This window comes from Dicentrarchus labrax, unplaced genomic scaffold (assembly GCF_905237075.1).
Source record: "Dicentrarchus labrax unplaced genomic scaffold, dlabrax2021, whole genome shotgun sequence".
Classification (NCBI taxonomy): domain Eukaryota; kingdom Metazoa; phylum Chordata; class Actinopteri; family Moronidae; genus Dicentrarchus; species Dicentrarchus labrax.
The window spans coordinates 8172219-8192525 of record NW_026136709.1 but is presented as its reverse complement, the minus strand read 5'-3'; the positions used below and the strand labels follow the sequence as shown (position 1 = coordinate 8192525).

Genomic DNA, 20307 nt, shown 5'->3' with positions numbered 1-20307 from the left:
ATGGGCGACATTGATCCAAAAACCCACACAGTTGATTTTACATAGCCTTTTCTGTCTTCAAACAAGTACACTCTGCAACCAAGTTTTCACAACTACAAATGCGTGTCTGCAGTTCATGATTAACACCACATTCCTGTTACCAAATGAAATGCCAACAGGCCTTTGCCCCACAGTGAACTTTGACCCCAGGCCATCCTTCTGTCAACACTGATTTTGACAGACGAAAGTTACTCAGTTTCAATTTTACTCAGCTAACACAAAAATCTGTGACACATTAAAGGAAAACTCAACTTATGTGTCTTTGTAAAGTAACAGCTGCAATGCTGTCTGGCTGATTCTCTAAGTCTATGAAACTATAGTGCAGGGATGAAGATATTGTTTTGATGATGTACAAGAGAATGTGTTGCACTTTCATAGTCAGGGATTTTGCAGGTGATTTTAAAACAAGAATGGTCAAAGTGGAGGCAGCAGAGGCTGAGATATTCTCACCTGTGGTACGACTATAAGATATGAGCATAAAATACCATCTGTTGTCAATTGTACCTGCATTTATAAATGTACAGTACCTGCTTTGTCTTCCTGTGGCTCATAATTTTTTCCTGTTTAGGTACTGGCGCTACAATGAGGAAATGAGAACCATGGACCCTGGCTATCCCAAGCCCATCACAGTGTGGAGAGGTGTGCCTGATTCGCCGCAGGGAGCCTTCGTCGACAAAGCCAATGGTACGAATTGTCCTGCCCGATACTCTGATTTGGCAATAACAGCACGGTTCATGTGCCAGGCAGCATTGATTTCAGCTGGTCACTGGCACATGCTGTGCGGGAGGTAAACCAGAGTAGCATTGATTGAAATTTGCCCCAGTTATTACAGGCTCAGTGAGTGGCACACTTCCATAAATGCAATATCAGGGGAAATAGGCTGATAGAGAGTGTGTATAGCAAATGAAAGATAAAAAGAGGTCAGTTTATCCAGATTTTTTTTTATTTTTTATTATTATTTTTATTCTTTTTTCAAGTTTCACAAGCAGAATGTTCCATAATCAGTCCATCCTTCTCACTGTGCCATAAGACCCAGTTGGAGCAGGATTGTGGAAAGCAGAAAGGACAAGACCACCGCTGGGCGCTCATTCCGGTTTAAGCCAGTTGCCCATTGCCAACGGAGGGTAGGCGGGATTAAGAACTGTCAAAGAACTCACCCATTGGCCCGTCAGATAGTGTGAAGGGGGAAAACGCTTTTCCCATTGGATGTATTATGCCAGGTCGGTTCGGGCCTAGTCTTGGCATCGCCTGGGTTGGAAAAAGCATGGCAGGTGGTGCTGAACGCTCGGGCCATCTGTGCCGCAGATTCGCTGCCAGATCCGTAGCCGGGCGTGTCTGCCGGTGAGACCAGGTGGAACGGGCATCAATCGGAGCATGAAGGGTGGATTGATATCCAAGGGGATGATGGGTGCATCACATGTATTTCGGCTGGTATGAGTGTCGGCATGCATTTATTTGGCGGGCTCGCTGTTTGCAGAGACAGCGTGTCAAGCGGCGCGCTCATAACATTGACCCAGATAACCAGCCGTAATTGAGTGCGCTGCTGCGGCTGCCGATGGTAATGTGTGTGAGGCAACACGTTTCAGAGTAGGGGCCTCTGGGTGGGTGTTGACCTGGCTCTAACCCACAATAGCTCAGGCTGTCTCACCTCTCCTCTCTCTCTCTCTCTCTCTCTCTCTCTCTCTCTTAATATTCATGCTTATCACAGAACTGCAAGTTCAGCAACCTCATCTCACTGTTGCTTCATCCGGATCGTTCTGTCTCTAAATAACATTCATTTGTGTTAAATGTAGGAGAAAAGTGTGGCAGAAGCTGCTGCCAGTTGGAATGAAACCCCCCCCCCACAAGAGCGGTTGTATTTCTTTAGCTAATCACAATACTCAGCTGAACTGTAAATGAGAGATTGGAGACTGTTGTGTGTGGATTGGCTTGTGTTTCATTGCTGACACTACCACATGTTGCTCAGACTGTAACTGGTCAGGATTTAAGGACCCTTAATGAAACAAACTACTTGTCTACCACTCATCCAAACTAAATTAGTTTTGATGGAAGACCTGTGCATTCTTCTTTTAAAGGAAATATATTAAATTAAAGGTATTTGACATTTGGGAAAATAGACTTATTTGCTTTCTTGCCCTGAGTTGCATGAACAGATTGTTACCGCTCTTATGGCTGTACACAGTATAAAGCAAGGGCTTAGCATAAAGACTGGAAGCAGGGGGAATCGGGTAGCCTGGCTCACTCCACAGATCTAACTCACTAATTCACAAGTTGTATCACATTTGTTTATGTGAAACAAAAGAACAAATTGTGGTTTTAGAGGTAATTATGTAGTGTAGCTTTTGACTACAAGACTCCTGGAAGTCATTGCTCCTTACTCGCTTGCCAAAGAAATAGTTAAAGCACGGCATAACTCCCTGTCAAAAGACACAATGTAAGAGATACAAGGTGTTCATTCGTGAGCTCTCAGTGGACGGAGCCAAACTATTTCCCCCTGCTCCCGCTCTTCATGCTAAGCTAATTATTTGGCTAAGCTAATCACTTCCTGACTCAATCTTCTCTCGGTGGTAAGTGGTGTTGCCACTAAAATGATCTCTGTGATTTCCTTCTGCTCATAAATTAGTTGTAAGATAACAGTCATGTAGGCACACAGTCTGCTGGGCATAAAAACCCCCAATAACCAGCTAAAATAATGAATTATACGGAGAGAGGAATTTTAATTGGGTTTTGCTGCTATCAGATGACTTTGGACTTTGCTAAAAACATAACACTGAATAGAAAACATATTGGATTAAAAAAAATAAACATGAACAGTAACATCCTATAAAACCTCAATCAGTTTTTGTCTCTCAAACGCATATGAGAAGACGATGTTTTAAGGGATGAATCTTTTAAAACTTCAGTCTTCTTCTTCCTCACTTTCCTCACAACAAACATGATGTGATTCCAGAAGCCCTGGCTTCCACAATAGCCATCTTGCCATCTGACTGGAAATTTAGAGCATTTCCCTCCCTTATTTTCCCTGAGAAGAGTGCGCATGAATAATAAATCGTGAGAAAATAAAGTGTGAAGGGGGCCAGTGAGGAAGAGGAGAGCTTGAGAATTCAGCCAGGCTGTCATATTCAGTTTTACACAGCATATATTTTCCCAAAAAGCATCTCAGAGACAGTGACTCGCAGGTGGCAGCAAAGTTTAGTGTCAACCCAGTTAGACACAACATTTTCACAAGAAGTTATTATCATGGCACAGAAAAAAATCAAATGTCATTTCACCACATTGTATGCCTTTATTGAAACTTGACATTATGTTCCAATTTATTCATCGTCCAAATGTTTGCTGGAATGGGGTATACACTATGTGTTTGTAGAGAAAAGAAAACCATTTTTGTAAGCTTCTGTCACCATTTTCATTGCTGACACAGAGGGACCCATGTGAAATAACCCTCACTTTTTCATCAAAAAATGAACACTGGCTCACCGTGTAAGCAGACTTATGAATTTGTGTGACATCGGGACAATTGCTTTCACATTCCCGCTCGGAATAAAAACTGCCACCCCTGTGACTTGAAAAGCACGGCAGCCACTTGGTTTTCGGTGACATTTGTTGTGCTGCCGTGTGATATTAGCTGTGGGGTTTGGCTCCTGGTTGGGTGTGTTTTCTCTTTTATGACCAGATATAATTAGTCCTGAGGGACAGTCACAGACATCTCAGCTGAACAATAGAGCTGAAACGGAAACAGTGGCTCAACAGCAGAGCAGCACACACAACTGGTTCAGGTGCGCTTGCTGTACCGCAGTGGCGGGATATCGACACTTCGATTTCAGTTCAGTCCGTTTTTGTTTGTGTTTTTTTTTTTTGATGATAGGAAAGGCAGCTGTCCCAAGGCAGAGTTGGCTCAGTGTTTTAATTAGGAAAAAAATGCTGTCTGAATTGAAAGTGAGCTTAAGTCTGCCCTGCTTGGCAGACGTATGAATAACCTTAAACACAGACAGTGATGGCTTGTTGTCCAGTTATCTCTTTGGCTTATCTGGATTCTAATTATATTTATATATAAGTTATATATAAGTTTTTAAAGAGCATCTAAACACCCCCTGACAATCTTATCAGTGCACGATATACTTACAGGTTTCTGTTTCTTCTTTGCTTCCCTCCCTCAGGTTTCACCTACTTCTACAAGGGTAAGGAGTACTGGAAGTTCAACAATCAGTTCCTCAGAGTGGAGCCAGGCTACCCGCGTTCCATCCTCAAGGACTTCATGGGCTGCGAGCTGACGCCCATTGACCCCGCCCGGCCGCCAGGCGACGACGGCAACACAGACGTGGTGATCGAGCTGGACAACGAGGCGAACACGGTGAAGGCCATCGCCATCGTCATCCCCTGCGTGCTCGCGCTGTGTCTGCTGGTGCTGATCTACACCGTGGTTCAGTTCAAGAGGAAGGGCACGCCACGCCACATACTGTACTGCAAACGCTCCATGCAGGAATGGGTCTGAAACATCGGAACGAGATGAGAAGGTGGGGGAGCAGAAGAGACAGGTGAAAACAGGACAACAGCCCCCACTTTCACAGAGGAGGAAAGTGGACTTTGGACATCTTTAGTGAAAACACACAGCCACACCTCCTCCTTTTGGGTGGTCTGATACCTTCGATCAGACCCACAAAAACAGCCAGACAGCCTGTTGGCGGCCCCTCGCGCATAAGGTGACCCACAGGACTTAAAGTTGACTCCGCTAACCCCTAGCCTTTTTAACAAACAGGGGAGCAGAGGGACAGTTTGTGGGGGATCTTTGCCTGAAATGACCTTCAGTCCCAGTCAAAAAAAAAAAAAAAAGGAGGGTCGGCATCACTTTGTATCTCAGAAACTTGACTTCCTATCCCATTCCTTTTTTTTTTCTTTGCCCAACTGCTCTTAATCAGAAGGATGACTTTCGGGGGGACACGCACTCTTCCCACAGGGCACTGCATTGTCATCTGTCATATCAGGTTGTTGATAAAACAAGATTTTCTATGTTCTGATCTGGGTGCCCCCCCCCGCCCGCTTCATACTGCGCTCGAAAGAAGAACTGTCTCAGATAAACTCAAGTTAATCACATTACCAATCTTCAATCCCTTTTCTGTTCTTTCATTTTTTTATTTGAATTGCTTTAGAAAGGAGGTCCTCACTGTTCCCTTTAACACGCTCCTGAGGAAGAGACCAAACTAAACCAAATAAAATCAATTTCTCTCCAAAGTGGATCACTTTTTCTTTGGCTTTCTTTTTCTTTCTTTCTTTTTTGTTCTCATTTCAGTTCATCCTTTCTTCTCTTCTCTGGATCCATGCAGTGATTAAGAGTCGGGGAGCTCTGACTGTTGTGGCAGTCTGTTTGAGACACAGGGGCCAAATTATTCTGCAATATTTTAACTCGCCTTAATTATAGATCATACTATTTGTGCTTGGTTTTGCTGTTCTTGGAGTTGTTGTTTTCTCTTTTTTTATTTGTATACCGCTTTTGTTTTTGTTTGTTTGTTTGTAACAGAAGCTAATTGTGAGCTTCCTGTGATTGTTTTTCCTGGATTTTATTACGTTACCCAGAATCCTCAGCACTGGCTTGCTGAGCCACTCTGGACAGAATATACAGTAGGGTCAGCCTGTATTGAGAGTAATGTATTGTATCATAAAAAGATGTCGGAAGGTTCTGGAGTCAAGCCACTATTTTTGTGTGTTAAAATATTTGTTACTGTTACTTTTATCATTTCCATACGACAGACATCAGGCTAATTATGAGCCTCAGAGTTTTTGTTATTGGATTTGCCGATGTTATTTTTTGTCCTTGGCCCATATCCCCCCTCGGTTTTAAAGAAGTGTGCATCCAAAATGGTCATTCTGTATGATTATTTGTGAATGGACAGACCATTTTTTTAAACGAATCCTGTTGACTGCCTTGTTTGAGAGAGCTCACAGTTCCAAGAATGCTCTTGTCTCCTGACTGAGGACCCACAAAGTGAGACACCAAGTCAAGATCAGTGCCTGTGTCAACGTGCATGCAAGCATTTACATACTGTACATCCAACCGGTTCTGCTCAACGTGGCTTTGGAACCCCTCAAACGCTGAGGAGGAAGTTCTCTCTTGAAAATACTTGTTCGCATTTATTTTTGTACATTTTAAGTGTACCCCAACCCCCCCCTCCCCCTTCCCTAACCTCCAGGTACAATTAAATCTAAGAAAAAAACTTTTAAAAGATTCAAGTGGTACATTTGGGAATTCTTTGGGAAATCCAATGGGTGATTGGAATATCAAATTGGCCTCAACAAACCAAACAACGGTTAGCAAACATGTAGTGTCCTCGCTGTCATGGCGAGCAGTCTTTGAATGTGTGTCTGTTGTCATGATCACATACTGGTTTTTCCTTTCTTTCCTGTTTTCTGGTCAAAACAAATTGGACATCTCACCATGACTTCTTTGTGTAAGACTTTGGGACAACGGAGAAACGTTTCCTGACAGAATGAATAAATTGATCAATATATGATTAAGAGCTGCCTTCGAACTCTCTGCTCATCTTTTAACTTGTATGTAGAGTATGTATGTTCAGTGCACGTCCGTGCTGTTTGTACATATGTGTCCCCCAACGAGTGTTTGCTTGTGTTTGTGAGCTTATAGTCATAATTCTTAGATGATGTGCACACCGCCAGAGTGTAGTATTTCAGTGTGAATGCAGTCAGGAAGATGAAGCCGTGCTTTGAAACTTGGAACAGCAACAGTTCATGTCAGGCACTCGTGTACCAACCGGCTGAGCTAATGATGATTCACAATAAGATACTAAGAAAAGTAATCTAGTGATGACAGTTTTATTTAATTATCATCCATGACACCACAGGATACGCCACGCTGTGCCTTAGAACAGCGGCGCTTTTTGCAGGTATAGTGTTTATCCTGTTTCCATCATAGTTTAGCATGTTAGCATGCTAACATTTGCTACTTGGCACTAAATACAAAGAACAGCTGAGGCTAATGCGAAGTTAGGACATTTTTATCTAATCTTATCTAACGATGATGCTAGGTTAGAGTAAAAGTCGGGATCATTAAAGTTAATAGTTAGTTTCACCTAGGTACTATGGAGATCTGCACCAAATGTCACATGAAGAAACCAAAAGGCAAAATTTGTATTTTTTTGTTTTCATAATGGCACCCCCTAATTTTGTATTCATTTGATGGTATACCATTAGATATCTGTACATAGATGGCCACAATATTCCTATGCAGCCAATCAAATCTACCATAAAGCAGTCACACTGCCGTTCTATCGTAGGCATATCGCAGGTTACTACACAACACAAGACACAGACTTTAAACCACAACCATATTAGCTTTCCTGCCAAAGTCTCCTTCTTATGTAACTTACAAACTTAAAACACATCTGTATTTTTCTGGATGTTAGTTTGTTGAACGAGCCACCGAACGAACATTCAGCTGGAGAAAGTGCACTGCGAACGTCAGTTAATAACTAGCTGCTCGCCTGCAGCACATTAAACAGCATGTACCTTCAAATGTCACTTGGGTCCGATTAGATGCTTGTGTGCTCCTTACTCTTCAACATAAGTTTGTTTACTTTGTCTGCATCATTGACAGTATATATAAGGTCTGTATGAATATATATGGCGTGCAGCCTTGCTTCAAGCTTTTGGCCAGTGGCCACTCACTGTATTGCAGTAAAAACTTCCCCTACAACACAAAAAGCATTTCTCATAGACCGCCACTATAAAAGAGACGTCTGTAAAAGTGTTGACAGGACACCTTGAACTGCAAGCAAGGTCAATCATGACTCTTTCTGTCGTGAATTTTTGACCCATGGAGGTTTTATATTCCTAACACACTGTGACGTCATTACTATGTTAAGTCTATGGGCCAAGGGGGAACTCAGTGGGGCAGGGCAGCTGTGAAACAATACTGCGCTACTACTTTAGTGGGCCACATACCCAGGAAGTAAACCCGGAAGCTAGATTTTTTTTTATGCGACATGCAACTAATTCTCATTGGACTGAATAGGTGCCATCTTGGCATCCAGTATCTGGTTCTGTTATATATCTATGTTTGTCTGATTCCCCTGCAAGGGCTCAGCCTGCTGTTGTCAATCAAACACAGACAGCGATTCACAGCACTCCAGCTAGCTCCCTAAAGACCTTTTTTCCATTTGATAATGAATAAAAGTATTATCAGTGCATTTAAAAAACATTTTGATATTATTTTTGATGACTGAATGTGATTTCAGTTGAACGTCAAGCAACTTAAAGCTTGGTTGGAACCAGTGTGTTCTACAGTCTAGACTAGAGCAAACAGTACAGACAAAGGGCCGTCATTCAGCATATAAGTACGTAAGGATATTGGCTCAAACTACAGTGAACTGAAGATAAACTCAGTAGGCAGAAAGAAAATAAAAATAAAAAGTAGCAGAGCTGAGAGCTCAGCAGTCCTCTGCTATTGTGTGCTTCTGTATTTTTTGGGTGACATGATAGAAATCTGTGTTTTAGATGTACGATCCCAGCGGTGCAGTGCTGGCATTTATTGTGGATTGAATGTGAAACAGGAGCCGTCTACGGCCTGCTAGTGTTTATTCTAGCTTTGCTGGGACACATTTGACATACAGTTACTGACAACTAAGAAGGTATAAGTCAAACCAGTTTACTGACTGCGGTCACCGAGTCTGTGTGTGTGTGTGTGTGTGTGTGTGTGTGTGTGTGTGTGTGTGTGTGTGTGTGTGTGTGTGTGTGTGTGTGTGTGTGTCTGTGTTTGTGTGTGATGAAATTACACTCTTAGGAATAACACTTCATTGGTTCTCATCACAGGACTGTTCAGTGGTGAAATTGCCTCTCCGCTTTTAGACAAAGGCATTATATGCTCAGCTATGTTTAGATTGGTGCTTTTTCCTGAGGCTCTAACTCATTGCCTAGTCTCTCTCCATCCCTGTAAATACAGGCTTTGAGTATCTGTGTCCATGTGCCTATTTGTTCTCCCCTTCCCTACAGATGTGTGTACTGTATGTACTGTATGTACCGGTCCTGCAACAGTAATACTACAAGCAATTTAGTGTTAAAAAGTCAGTCAGCACTCCATCTTTTACTTCTTGTTTATCTTTGTGTACATGTGTGAGTGTGCTCTAAGCAGAGTGCAGTGTGGGTGTTGAAGAAGTAAGACGTTGGTCCACAAACCCCATGTTGCTTTGCTTGCCTATAGGCGTATCTGTGTCCTGGTCTCTGTCTGGTCTATAATAAGTGAATCTCTTTCTGCATCTTGATGCATGCTTACTAGACTGTGTGTGTGTGTGTGTGTGTGTGTATGTGTGTGTGTGTGTATGTGCGTGGTTTTGCAAGCATGTCAACCTCACAACTGGAGCCTGGACAAACCCCTGTGGGCCCAGCAGTCTCTTTTGCTGGAGGGCTTAAAACATTGGTGCTAAACTGACCTACACTGGTCAGGGCTGTTTTTCTACGGTGCTATTTTCGTCAGCCCTCCTCCTCCTCCTCCTCCTCCTCCTCCTCCTCCTCCTGCTGTCACTGGCTCAAGACTTGAGTGATTACAACAGGAACCGAAGTAATACATTTTCATTTAACCTGAGTCCTTACAGCGCACTGCTTAATGGCCCCTCTTAGGTTAAGGACCATATATTTTGGTGGTGGATATTTTTCTGCGGGCATAGTGAAGCAGCTGAAAGGGGCTTTGCTGAAGGTCAGCAGGGGTCAAGCTGTTGCTATGGCCCGGATGAAATAGGTTTAAACACATATAGGAGACACATTGAGAGAGTAAAGGTTGTTTACTTGTACTGTCTTTTGCAGCAGGGAGGCCCTGCTCATCCATATTCAGACTGCATTGTAACGTCGCTTGTCAACATCTCCTCTTGCCACTCACTTCTGTTTGTTGGATCATTACTTTAGTTTGATGAATTTTTATGTGTGTACTGTCTGTGTGTGACATCTCAGCACCTCCTTTAAAGCTCACTCATTGTCAAAATTGACTGTTCGCTAAACCCCAGGTCTGTCAATCTTTGGATTTTCTCCACACACCAAAGCGTTGTGCATGTAGCTGCAGTATGAACAGTACTCTGTTTTTAAAGAGCGGTTGGTGTATCAGGGTTATTTCCCCTTCCAAAACCATCTCACCAGAGCAAAAGTGTAAGGAATGAAATAAATAGTATGTTTGTTTGCTCTGACATAAGCTACAACCATACCAGTTTACTACCTACCTGCAGTAGTAGTTAAACATTAGGCCATGTAGCACCTCATCAACCAACTAGGGTGCATTAGTTGTTGGGGATAGACATAATTCCACAAGCCAAATAATTTTTCTAAAATAGCATTACATTCACCAAACACATGATCTAGTCCTCGTCCACAAAGCCTCTTAACATTAAAAGTAAAACAAATATGAACAATAAAGCATAAATCTAACCTTTGTTCCTTTCAAAGTATGTAAGCTGAGCAGCTAAACAGGGTTGTTTTAGAATGAAATTAGTTTTATTTCTTAGCCCATATTTAAAATATTATTATTATTATCAGCTAGAAACAGCTTTTTCAACCAATCCATTGAATCTGTTAGCGACAGTTGTTATTTCAGTGGACAAAATGGAGAGTCACCAGCTAGAAATAAGAAGCCAGCTTTTGTTTACTTCTGACGGAAATCAAAGACTCATTGTTTCAAAAATTGCTATGAATTTGGAGCTGTGAATGTGCCACCGCTATCTGTGTCCTGTGTGAGAACGGAAAGCTTGACAGGGCACTGTGGGGAACGGGGCTTAGCGAATGGTCAATTGACCTGTCCAGTCATGTTTGAGGAGGCTCTCTGATGACACCCATTTAAGAAAAAATGTCAATTCTTTTTATACCATTTTTTCCACTGAATGTCTCTGCATCATTTCTCTGTTGTAGTTTTTCTTTTGAAGCTCTGCTCTGTCGATCAATAAATACATTTGAAAAGGTGTTCCCATGCATCCCTGTCTTGTTCACGCCCGTGTTCATGAATGCATTGGTCCTCACCCCACCGCCATTTCAAGCTTACTGAGTTGTGACATGACAGTTTGACATGGAAAGTTACAGATGATCAAGAATCTTTCTTTTGTTTTTGTTTTTGTCTTTTTGAAAGACTTTTCTTAAAGTTATCCTTACAGGTATTTGAATATGAAACAGCAATGTCTGGAATCTAAAAAGTATTTCTTGTCAACTTTACTTTCAAATTTTTTTATATTCACAGTTTGATCATATGTCAGCCTTTCATGTCAATCCTCCCACATCCATTCAAGATCCATCATTCCTCCAAAAAGGTGAACAGAGCTGTGCCATGATGTTTCCTTTCTTTTTTTGTAGAGAAATAGAATAGTTGCTGTCACTGTGTGGAGTGTGACAGATGAAAACCATCTTCCAATCTCCCTCTGGTCCATTCAGGGGCTGAGAGCATTTCTCCTCATTCCACAGAATAGACCATCTTCATATTTCTGCAGCAATAGGGACAGGAGGATTCAGACAGAGGGTGAAGCACATTCAGTTTCTAACACAGCACCATGTAGAATGATATTGAATGAACAAATCAATGACACCTCTCTGCTACAATACAGCAGACTTTACATCTACAAAAAAAAAAAGCCATTTCTGTGTCTGCTGGATTTGAACGAGCTGCTCGGACCAGGCGAGCCCGTAATCTGTTTCCAATTTCTATCATTTCCATCACTGGTTCCAAATGGTTTTTCAGTCGTGCACCTTCTCGCTGAAATCTGCTTAGAATAACACCTACATGCATATGAAAACATACCCAGGGCACATTGTACATTCCAGACACTCAAATGAGACACATTATGCTTTTGTTGAAAGTATTTCTGCACTGTTGTAACAGTATTAGATTCTTTTTTTTCTAATTGCTGACATTTTGTTTAGATTTCCCACCATGTTTTGACTGAGAGCTTTCTAGTTTCTGATTTCCCAGCTGTCTCTGGTGCTGTTGTTGTGTGTGCTATGTTCACATCATTAACTGCAGTGGTAAGGGGCTGAACTGAAGCACAAAGGAAAAGTGGTTGAATGCAGAGCACACTTAAATGAAGTAAAGAAATAGTTCTTTGCTGTACTTTCACTTGCTCCCTGTCGCGTCCATTTGCGATAACTCCCAGTAAGCATTTGGTTTAATGGTACTGAGGGCACAAAATGGCACACCCTGATGAGGTTGGAGCTTCATGCTTTATCTGACTATGTAGATTAAGGTTATATAGGCTAAAAAACATTAGGACCATCTGCTCTCTAATAAAATAAATTAATTCACCTATAAAAGCTCCATTATTACCCCACACCTCTGCAAGCTTATGCCTAGTACCAACCCCACTACAACCAATAAACAAGATAACAATAATGATAGCTTTCAGTAAAGGACTTTGACACGCTTGCATTGGTCCTACTTCACTTGTTCAGTCTCGCAGGTGTATTTTGGATACATATCTTGCCTCGCAGGTTTAAACCGACTTAAAGGGTCAGTTCACCAAAGTTTAGAAAGCACATGTTCTCATTTACTCATATGAGGTCATGCAGATAGTTTCGGTTGAAGCCGTCCAGATTATGATAATATGTCTGTCAGCCATGTTGGCAGCTCTGTGAGACTGTACAGGCAATACAGTTAACTGAGCTAAATGCTAACATCTGTATGCACACATGCTCACATCATGCTACCATTCTGATGTTTATTAGGCGCAACCATGCTCACCACCTTAGTTTAGTGTGTTAGTATGTGAACATTTGCTAATTAATGCTAAACACAAAGTACAGTCAACATGCTCAATGTCACGTCAATAGGTATCATTAAGTGTAGGACAAATTAAAAGGCTTACCTGATGACCTGGGACTAGATGAAAAATAAGTAAGCTATCACAAAAGTTGTACCTGAGCCAAATGTCATAGGAATCCATCCTAGTTGTGGAGCTTACTCTAAATCACAAATGTCAACCTCATGGTGGCCCTGGAGGAAAAGTCAGGTCAAGAAATTGGTAGGACTGATCCTGTGGGAACCATGAATGTCATGTCATTCCAAATGTAATGTCAGTTCATCCTATAGCTGTCACTTAGACTAAAGCGATGCAACCAACTGACAGACGGACGTTGCCATCCATGGAGCCACACTGCCACTGTGAGTAAAGACGGCTTTGAAAAATGATCTTTAAAAAAAGCACCAACTGTCCATCTCTCTTCAGAAAGAAGCCACATTCCTCTAGATTCCTCTTACAAATCCACACAACACAACAGTAAAAGTGTGGGGTTTCAAGTAAACGGACCCTTTAAATGGTGACTTAAACAAAGGACAGTGCCATTCCTCATGAAGGGACACAATCCAGTAGTTCAATAGTCAGTGGAGTCATAGACCTCAGCTGACTCGCATTGTCAGCCTTACACATATATTGTACAAGCCCCTGTGGGCTTATTTTTCTCTTCTCCTGCATGGGTCACAAGTTTATATTTTGTAGGGGTCATCTTGAGAAAACCAGCCCCAGGAGGTTCCTTGCTTTGAGTCATATTTCAAACCGTGGTCTCAGGTGGCCTTTGCAGCCATGCAACCTAAATTCACAGAGAAGGGAATCACACATATGACCCTGCCTTGCTCTGAAACTGAGCTCAAGGTTAACAAAAGATGCTTTATTCATTGCTGCTGTTGCCTGAAAATGTCCAAAAATGTTGAGTTTGCAAGGGCTCAGGAAAATCAGTCTTGACCTTCGGTTGACCTTATCTCAACCACAGTGGAATTTATGTTTTTGAAAGAACTTCACAAGCCCAAAAGGCCTGAATATTTTCTCGTCCCACAGACAAATGTGGGATACTTCAAGAGGAGTAAAAACATAAAAATATTTCAACCATAGGCAAAGCAATACCTGTTTATACACACACGCTTTTATACCAGTCAGGTTAAAGCAACAGTGTGCATGGGGTTCCCAAGTGGTAAATCTGCCACCATTGTCAGTGCATGTGTGTAATGTGATAACTGGAAAGCATTACAAACCTGCACAAAAACTACCATTCAATGATTTGTATTTACATCTATATTCATATTTTAAGGTCAATACCAATTTGCCTGTAGTAAAGTATAATTGACTTATGTACCTACATAAGTCAATTATATCCCCGTAATGGTGGAAAGTGAAACTGAAAGTACAATGCCAGCCTAATGAAATATTGCTATGAGACAGGTATGCTGGATAACATTTCCAGTCAACACATTGTCAGTGGTGGAAACTGTGGAGAAGGTCACGGCTGCGTAGGCCGCTGCGGTGCTTTCATCGGCTGCTGCAGATAGCATCTCTGCGTGCCAGGCTGCAGTCCCAGATGACTTGTCGTCCATGGCTTTACCCTCCACTGTCCTCTGTGTCTCTGCGGGACTCTCATTAGCAAAGCAAACACAGTATCCATGCTGACTTCCATATAGACAGGAGGAAGGAGTTGATGGGGAGCAGGAAGTAATGATCCGCAGTGTCCAGGTAAAATTAGCTCCATTAATCACACCATTGATTGGTCAGCTGCAGAATGCAATGCCCCACTGGCATGGATCTGGTTAACTATAAATAATATGTTTTGATTGTGGAGGAATAGGCTTTGTAGAAACGTCTTTGTTTATCTGGAGGCTCTTTCCTCGTGTTGTTTGTGTTTTTCAGGCTTTGGAGGAACAGTCAATACCTGTCTACTTGTAGATTAAGAAGAATTGGGTTTGAAAACTTCCTCCATCCCGTGCTTATTCAAAAAAGTGAGACTCAACAGCGATTGGCCCAAAAACTTTTAAATCTCACTTTCTGCATCATCACCTTTGTCCTCTCTTCTTCCTCCCCCTGATAGATTTTCTGTCGGCTTCGTGACCCAGACATTATGAACTGTTTTCATTTTTAGCGACCAGATTCCAGAGTGGGAGTGAGAAAGCTTTCTCTTTGATTGATATCCACCTTTCAGAGGGATGTATGAGATTTGAAAATGGAGAGGCTAGAGGGGCCATTATGCATCAACCATCAACCACCAAATACCTGTAAACGCAAAAGAAACCCCATTGTTATTTTACAGACCTATGACAGATTGCTGCCTTATACTGCACAAATACAATGGCAGAAATGTAGGTTTGTTTCATTTTACTGGCACAATTGTCTTCCTGTCTTTTCCTTCCTTCAGTCTCAATGATATTATTTTTCTTTAAACAGCTTGTGCAGTGCAATACAGCCAAACAGGTGTAGTTCAAAACCTGTTTGTTCCTCACTGCCAACACTCTAGTCATTAAACAAGCTGGAACACAATGTTGTCAGCGAGCATTCACTGAATAAGAATACGTTCATTCAGTAATTAAGGAAGTACACTTGGACTGCAAATGCCTATTTAGATACACATTTTACTTTCAAATTATGGAGTTTTTGTCTGGGTTTTTGCAGGCTTTCATTGCCCATTCATAGCCCAGCACCTGGTGTGCCTGTATTACAATTCGGTGACTGCCCATTGTCCCGAAACCCCAACAGTCAGAAAAATGTCCCATTTGACCAAAAGCAGAGTTTCTTCCCCTTTATATCTTAAGGTATTTCAACTTGCAAATATCAGGTGACCTTCGTTATCATGGCAATAATAAACAGGTTTTTAACGTTGTGAAATGCTCGCAGTTTGGTTGGGTTTAGGCACCAAAAATATTTGGGTAGGTTCAGGAAAAGATCACGGTTTTGGTTCAAATAAGTACATTAGTTATGTTACAAACATGAAAGAAGACAAATACCTTATGTAAGTTATACCAGGCTGGTATTTTTGGAGCAATTTGTTTTCGGGATAACAGGCTGTTGGACAAATAGGCTTTCAGTCCAATGGGACATTTTTCGGACTATTGGGAATAATTCAAAATAATGGGCTGTTGGAACAATGGCACGGCACCTTTAAATTCGGCATGCCTGTCTGACACGCCGCCACTGAACATGGGCCATGAAACAAGCGCACCCGCAGCTCTTGTGTTCATTATGAATGTCTTCTCTTCTCACCCACTGTTAGAAAATTAACAACTTTTTCTATAAAGGCATTTTCTACATTAATTCGCTTACATGGGTCTTTGAAGCAACATTTGTGGAAATCAGACAAACTTACCATTTACGTTTGGCAGAACAAAGACAGGAATGTTCTTTGGCATTTCAGTTCTGTAAACCCCAGTCTTTGCACCGAACATCAAACACCAGCAAAACCTCCCACCTCCTAAGTGATGATTAACAAGATAACATTATTTGCTCCGTGTGAAACTATTACATATAATGTAGGTCAGTAAACTCTCAGTTTTGATAGAGCATTAGTTTGCAGAGATAATCCTGATCCCTGTGGAAAAAACATACACAACTGTTCTCACGGCACCACGAGTCATAATAAGTAGACTTAACTTGATGCGTAAAATTAGTGGAGTGTCCCTTTACCAAAGACGCACTTAGGCTTTGACTGCATTTTGACCTTTACAGAAGTGAATACATGCATACATACAATACACCAAAAGAGCGAAAATATCAGTTTATTTTTTCCTGCACTGATTTCACAGCTTCCTCTGACAGTGATAAAGTTTTATCAGCAGGAGACATGGGATACAATCTCTTCATGTTGAACACTACCATTTCTGAGGACCTCAGCAACAAATCTGCTAAATCAACACACCCCAGACATTTTCCCTTTTTTTACTCTCTTTGGTGATTATTTTCAGTGAGTGGAAACTCAGGCTCAGGAAGTGTTACACATTTCAAACAGTCCGGAGAGGCTGGCTGCATGGCTACCCGCTGGCAGTCCATCTTATTTGCTTTCCTTTGCTTTGTCACAAGTCTCGATGTGAAGATAATATGAGGGGCCTACTCTGGACTTTATTTTGGTGCTACAGCCATGATGGACCCCCGTTTGTTTCCAGAGACAATTTTCTTTCCTGTGCTCAGCAGAATTTGACTCAAATCTCAGGCAATTATGATACGATCTATGGGGCTCTATTAGCCCCAGTCAAACACATCTACATCTGTAATATCAAATATAAACACTTTTCTCTCATAAGTAGACTTCAACAAGGTCTCTGAGGAATATGTGGAGGAAAGGAAGTGAGGGTTAAAGTGCGATGACAGCAGACTGTATGAGACAAATGACTGTGGGAAAGACAGGGAGCTCCATGAAGCAGTCAACCTGATGTAAATGGCTTTTTACAGAGGAAATGTGGGCTGTGTAGCAAAGTGCATGTTATATATTTTGTACTGTATGATCACAAAGGAGCTGACTAAGGTCAATGAAGGGTATAACCGCACGCTGTTCTGCTTGCGGGATGTATGGTCAGTGGCCTGAATAACCTGAAATGTGTGTATATGGCATGTATCTGTGTTATGTTTGTGCATGGATGTGCTTTCAGTATGACTCATGGGTGTCCTGGTGTGTTTTTTTTGTGTGGTGTGTGTGTGTGTGTGTGTGTGTGTGTGTGTGTGTGTGTGCACCCTTGTGTATATGGGTTTGTGTTTGGCTTCAGTTGCTGGGCCACACACACAACTTACTCATGGCCCTTAGGCTGTATGTAAGATACATGGTCCATAGAGTCTAAATCAGGTCAGCTTGCAGACAGCAGATCACATGTATTATGCACAGAAACATGAACAAACACTTGGTGTGCAAACAGGATTTATGATGGATTTTTGTAACTGGACCCACAATGCCATTTCTCAGCATTTTGAGCAGACAAGGAATGTTTACTTAAACATAGCCTACACACCAGTGGTGGGAGAGGTATTATGAAGAAAACATATCAATACCACAATAGAAATCTTACAAATAAAAGTCCTGGATTAAGGGGTACAAAAATATTAGCATTAAAATATAGTACCAAAAATAAAAGTATTCATTATGCAGAACGTCCCATATCAGAAAAATGTACATTATATTATTATTACAACTATTGATGCATTAATGTGTAAGCATTAATATTGCAGCTGAAAAAGGTGGAACTAATTTGAATTACTGTATACTGCTTCTAAATGGTCTTTTATTTTAACCTATATAATAATACGTAATAATTTAATTGTTGATTGTATTCTAATTGGAATCTGAAAAGAAACGAATAGCTTCAGAGTCAGATAAATGGACTAAAAAGTACATTTCCCTTTGAAATTTGGTGGAGTAGAAGTAGCAGAAAGTACCTCCAAATGTACTTATGTAGAGTACTTTTACTTGTAGTGCACTTACTTTTCACCACTGATACATATACACATATATATCTATATAAAAACTAAAATAGAGAATAATACAAATAAAAACGATTTAAAAAAAAGATCCACTTGTAGACATTGAACGCACCCTTCGTAACATGGCGGTATATTTGAACGCAGCCTGTCGGGCCTCCTGCTGTTATATATCATACAGCATTTTACAGTATAAGCGGGCTTGTTTGCTAACAGCCTGCTAATGTCGCTTCGGAAGGTTTTGTGGATATAAAAGTGTCTTACAATCTGCTGCTGCTGGGCATTCACTTTAACATGGACACCGCCTTCAACAACTCTTCAGGAATTAGCCTCAGCCGGGACGACGGGACGACTGCCTCACTTCAGCAAGCTGTTTGCTGCTAACTTATGAGTTGTTGTTTGGACTCTTGTTTTTGATCCCGCTGTCATGTTGTTGTTGTCCCGCGTTTTGTGGGCGGTGACTTCCTGCCTCCATGCTGTGCTTTGTGCAGTAATGGCATCGGTTTATATTATGAAAGCTCTTCACAGTGGCTGAGCTTATTTTATTTTGGTTGACATATGGATTACTGTATAATATCAGCCAATTCATATTATTTCCTTTTAGTATTTGGTAATAGTTACTAGTGTTTGTCCCATTCAAAATGTATTGTAATGTTTGTACAGCATTAGAACATGATTCCAGCACAAAGTTGTGGCTTTATGTGTTCTTTGGGTTACAGTGTTGCTGCACTCATTGAGGCTCGGAACCTGTGATTTTAGAAGGTGTGAATGAATTATTACCTGCATGTTGAAGCCTACTTCTGCGTATGAGACTGATCTTTAGGCTCAGATTTATTCATCGCAATTCACTAGATGGTATTTATTCAATCATGTTCTAAAATACCCAGCTGGTTGGGGATAGCATATTTTCATTGATAGCTGTATTGATACCAGTATGCATACTTGTGCTTAAGGATATCTATGTCACTTAAGTTTGTAAAATCTGAAGAACGACATGAAAAATATCAGGTTTTAGAACAAATAAAGAAATTCTTCAGTATCTCAGAATATAACAAAATTAAGTTTGATCACATGCCAAAAAAAAAAAAAAAACAAGAATGACTTTAATTTACAACTTCTGTCCTTGTCCCTTTTTCCCTCACCCTGGACTTGTACTGTCACCTCATAATCATTCACTTTGTTTATATATTATTTTATTACTGGTTGACTGACATCAGCCTATCTGCAAATAAGATGGTATTTACCGATATAAGTGCGGCGGCACTTTCCAGCTCTGGGTCTCACATCTTGGACGAGAATAGAAATAGACTGTAACGAGGCTTAGATGCTTATCTTTGTGCTGTACCTTTGTTTCCCTGCACTAAAGGCTGAATAAATCACAACAAAACAGCATCAGCTAAATTGTAATTCTTAACACTGTTTCACATTGACCCAGAATTTACCAATCGGAGCATCTGCAGGTTATTTATAACAGGAGCAAATAACCAGTTTTCCTACTGGGGTTAGGCTATAAACTGTTTGTACGTGGTAGCATTTGGATTAGCAGTATAGGTAGCATCCAGTCACATTGTGTGTCTGTTGCTCTACCTGATACCAGTGTGTGGCCTTGTATCCTGGAGAACGTTCTTTCTCTAATGACCAACCTGCTGTAATATTGCTCTGGATAAAATACGTACAGAACATGAGCATGGTTAATGAGGATCTTCAGTCTCTTGTTAGCTACACTTGTTAAAGATTTTTAATGCTCCTCATTAGAATGGACCCAATGCAGCGTCATCAAAGGGAATATTCGGGCTTTAACCCCCCCCCCACCTTCTGCCCTTATGAAACTCTCAACTTGTGCACCACTTGGCACGACTTTATGAATTGATTTAAGGCTTCATAATGGAATTTTCATTATTAATGATTCAGTGGCAGGCATGATGAAACTGGCAGTGCGCCACAGATGGCCCTTTGTAGGGGGAAACACTAAAGTAGCATAAAACAGTCATTCAGTGAGCCTCTACTGTAAACTGGCTGCAACTCAGTGTTGTCACCTGTACAGCGAGGACACAGAAAGATGTCTATTTTACAGTGTGAACCG

The 20307-nt window shown here is 41.3% G+C and overlaps 1 protein-coding gene across 2 annotated transcripts in view; it reads left to right on the top strand.

Annotated features, from left to right (window-relative positions):
• LOC127369575 (matrix metalloproteinase-16) overlaps positions 1 to 6549 on the top strand; it is a 70783-nt gene extending 64234 nt beyond the window's left edge. For both annotated transcript variants that reach the window (XM_051411070.1, XM_051411069.1), the window contains 2 exons: positions 608 to 723; positions 4197 to 6549. In XM_051411070.1, coding sequence (XP_051267030.1) covers positions 608 to 723; positions 4197 to 4531 — 451 coding nt within the window. In that variant the 3' untranslated portion in view covers positions 4532 to 6549. The remainder of the gene's footprint in view (positions 1 to 607; positions 724 to 4196) is intronic.
• The last annotated feature ends 13758 nt before the right edge of the window (positions 6550 to 20307 follow it).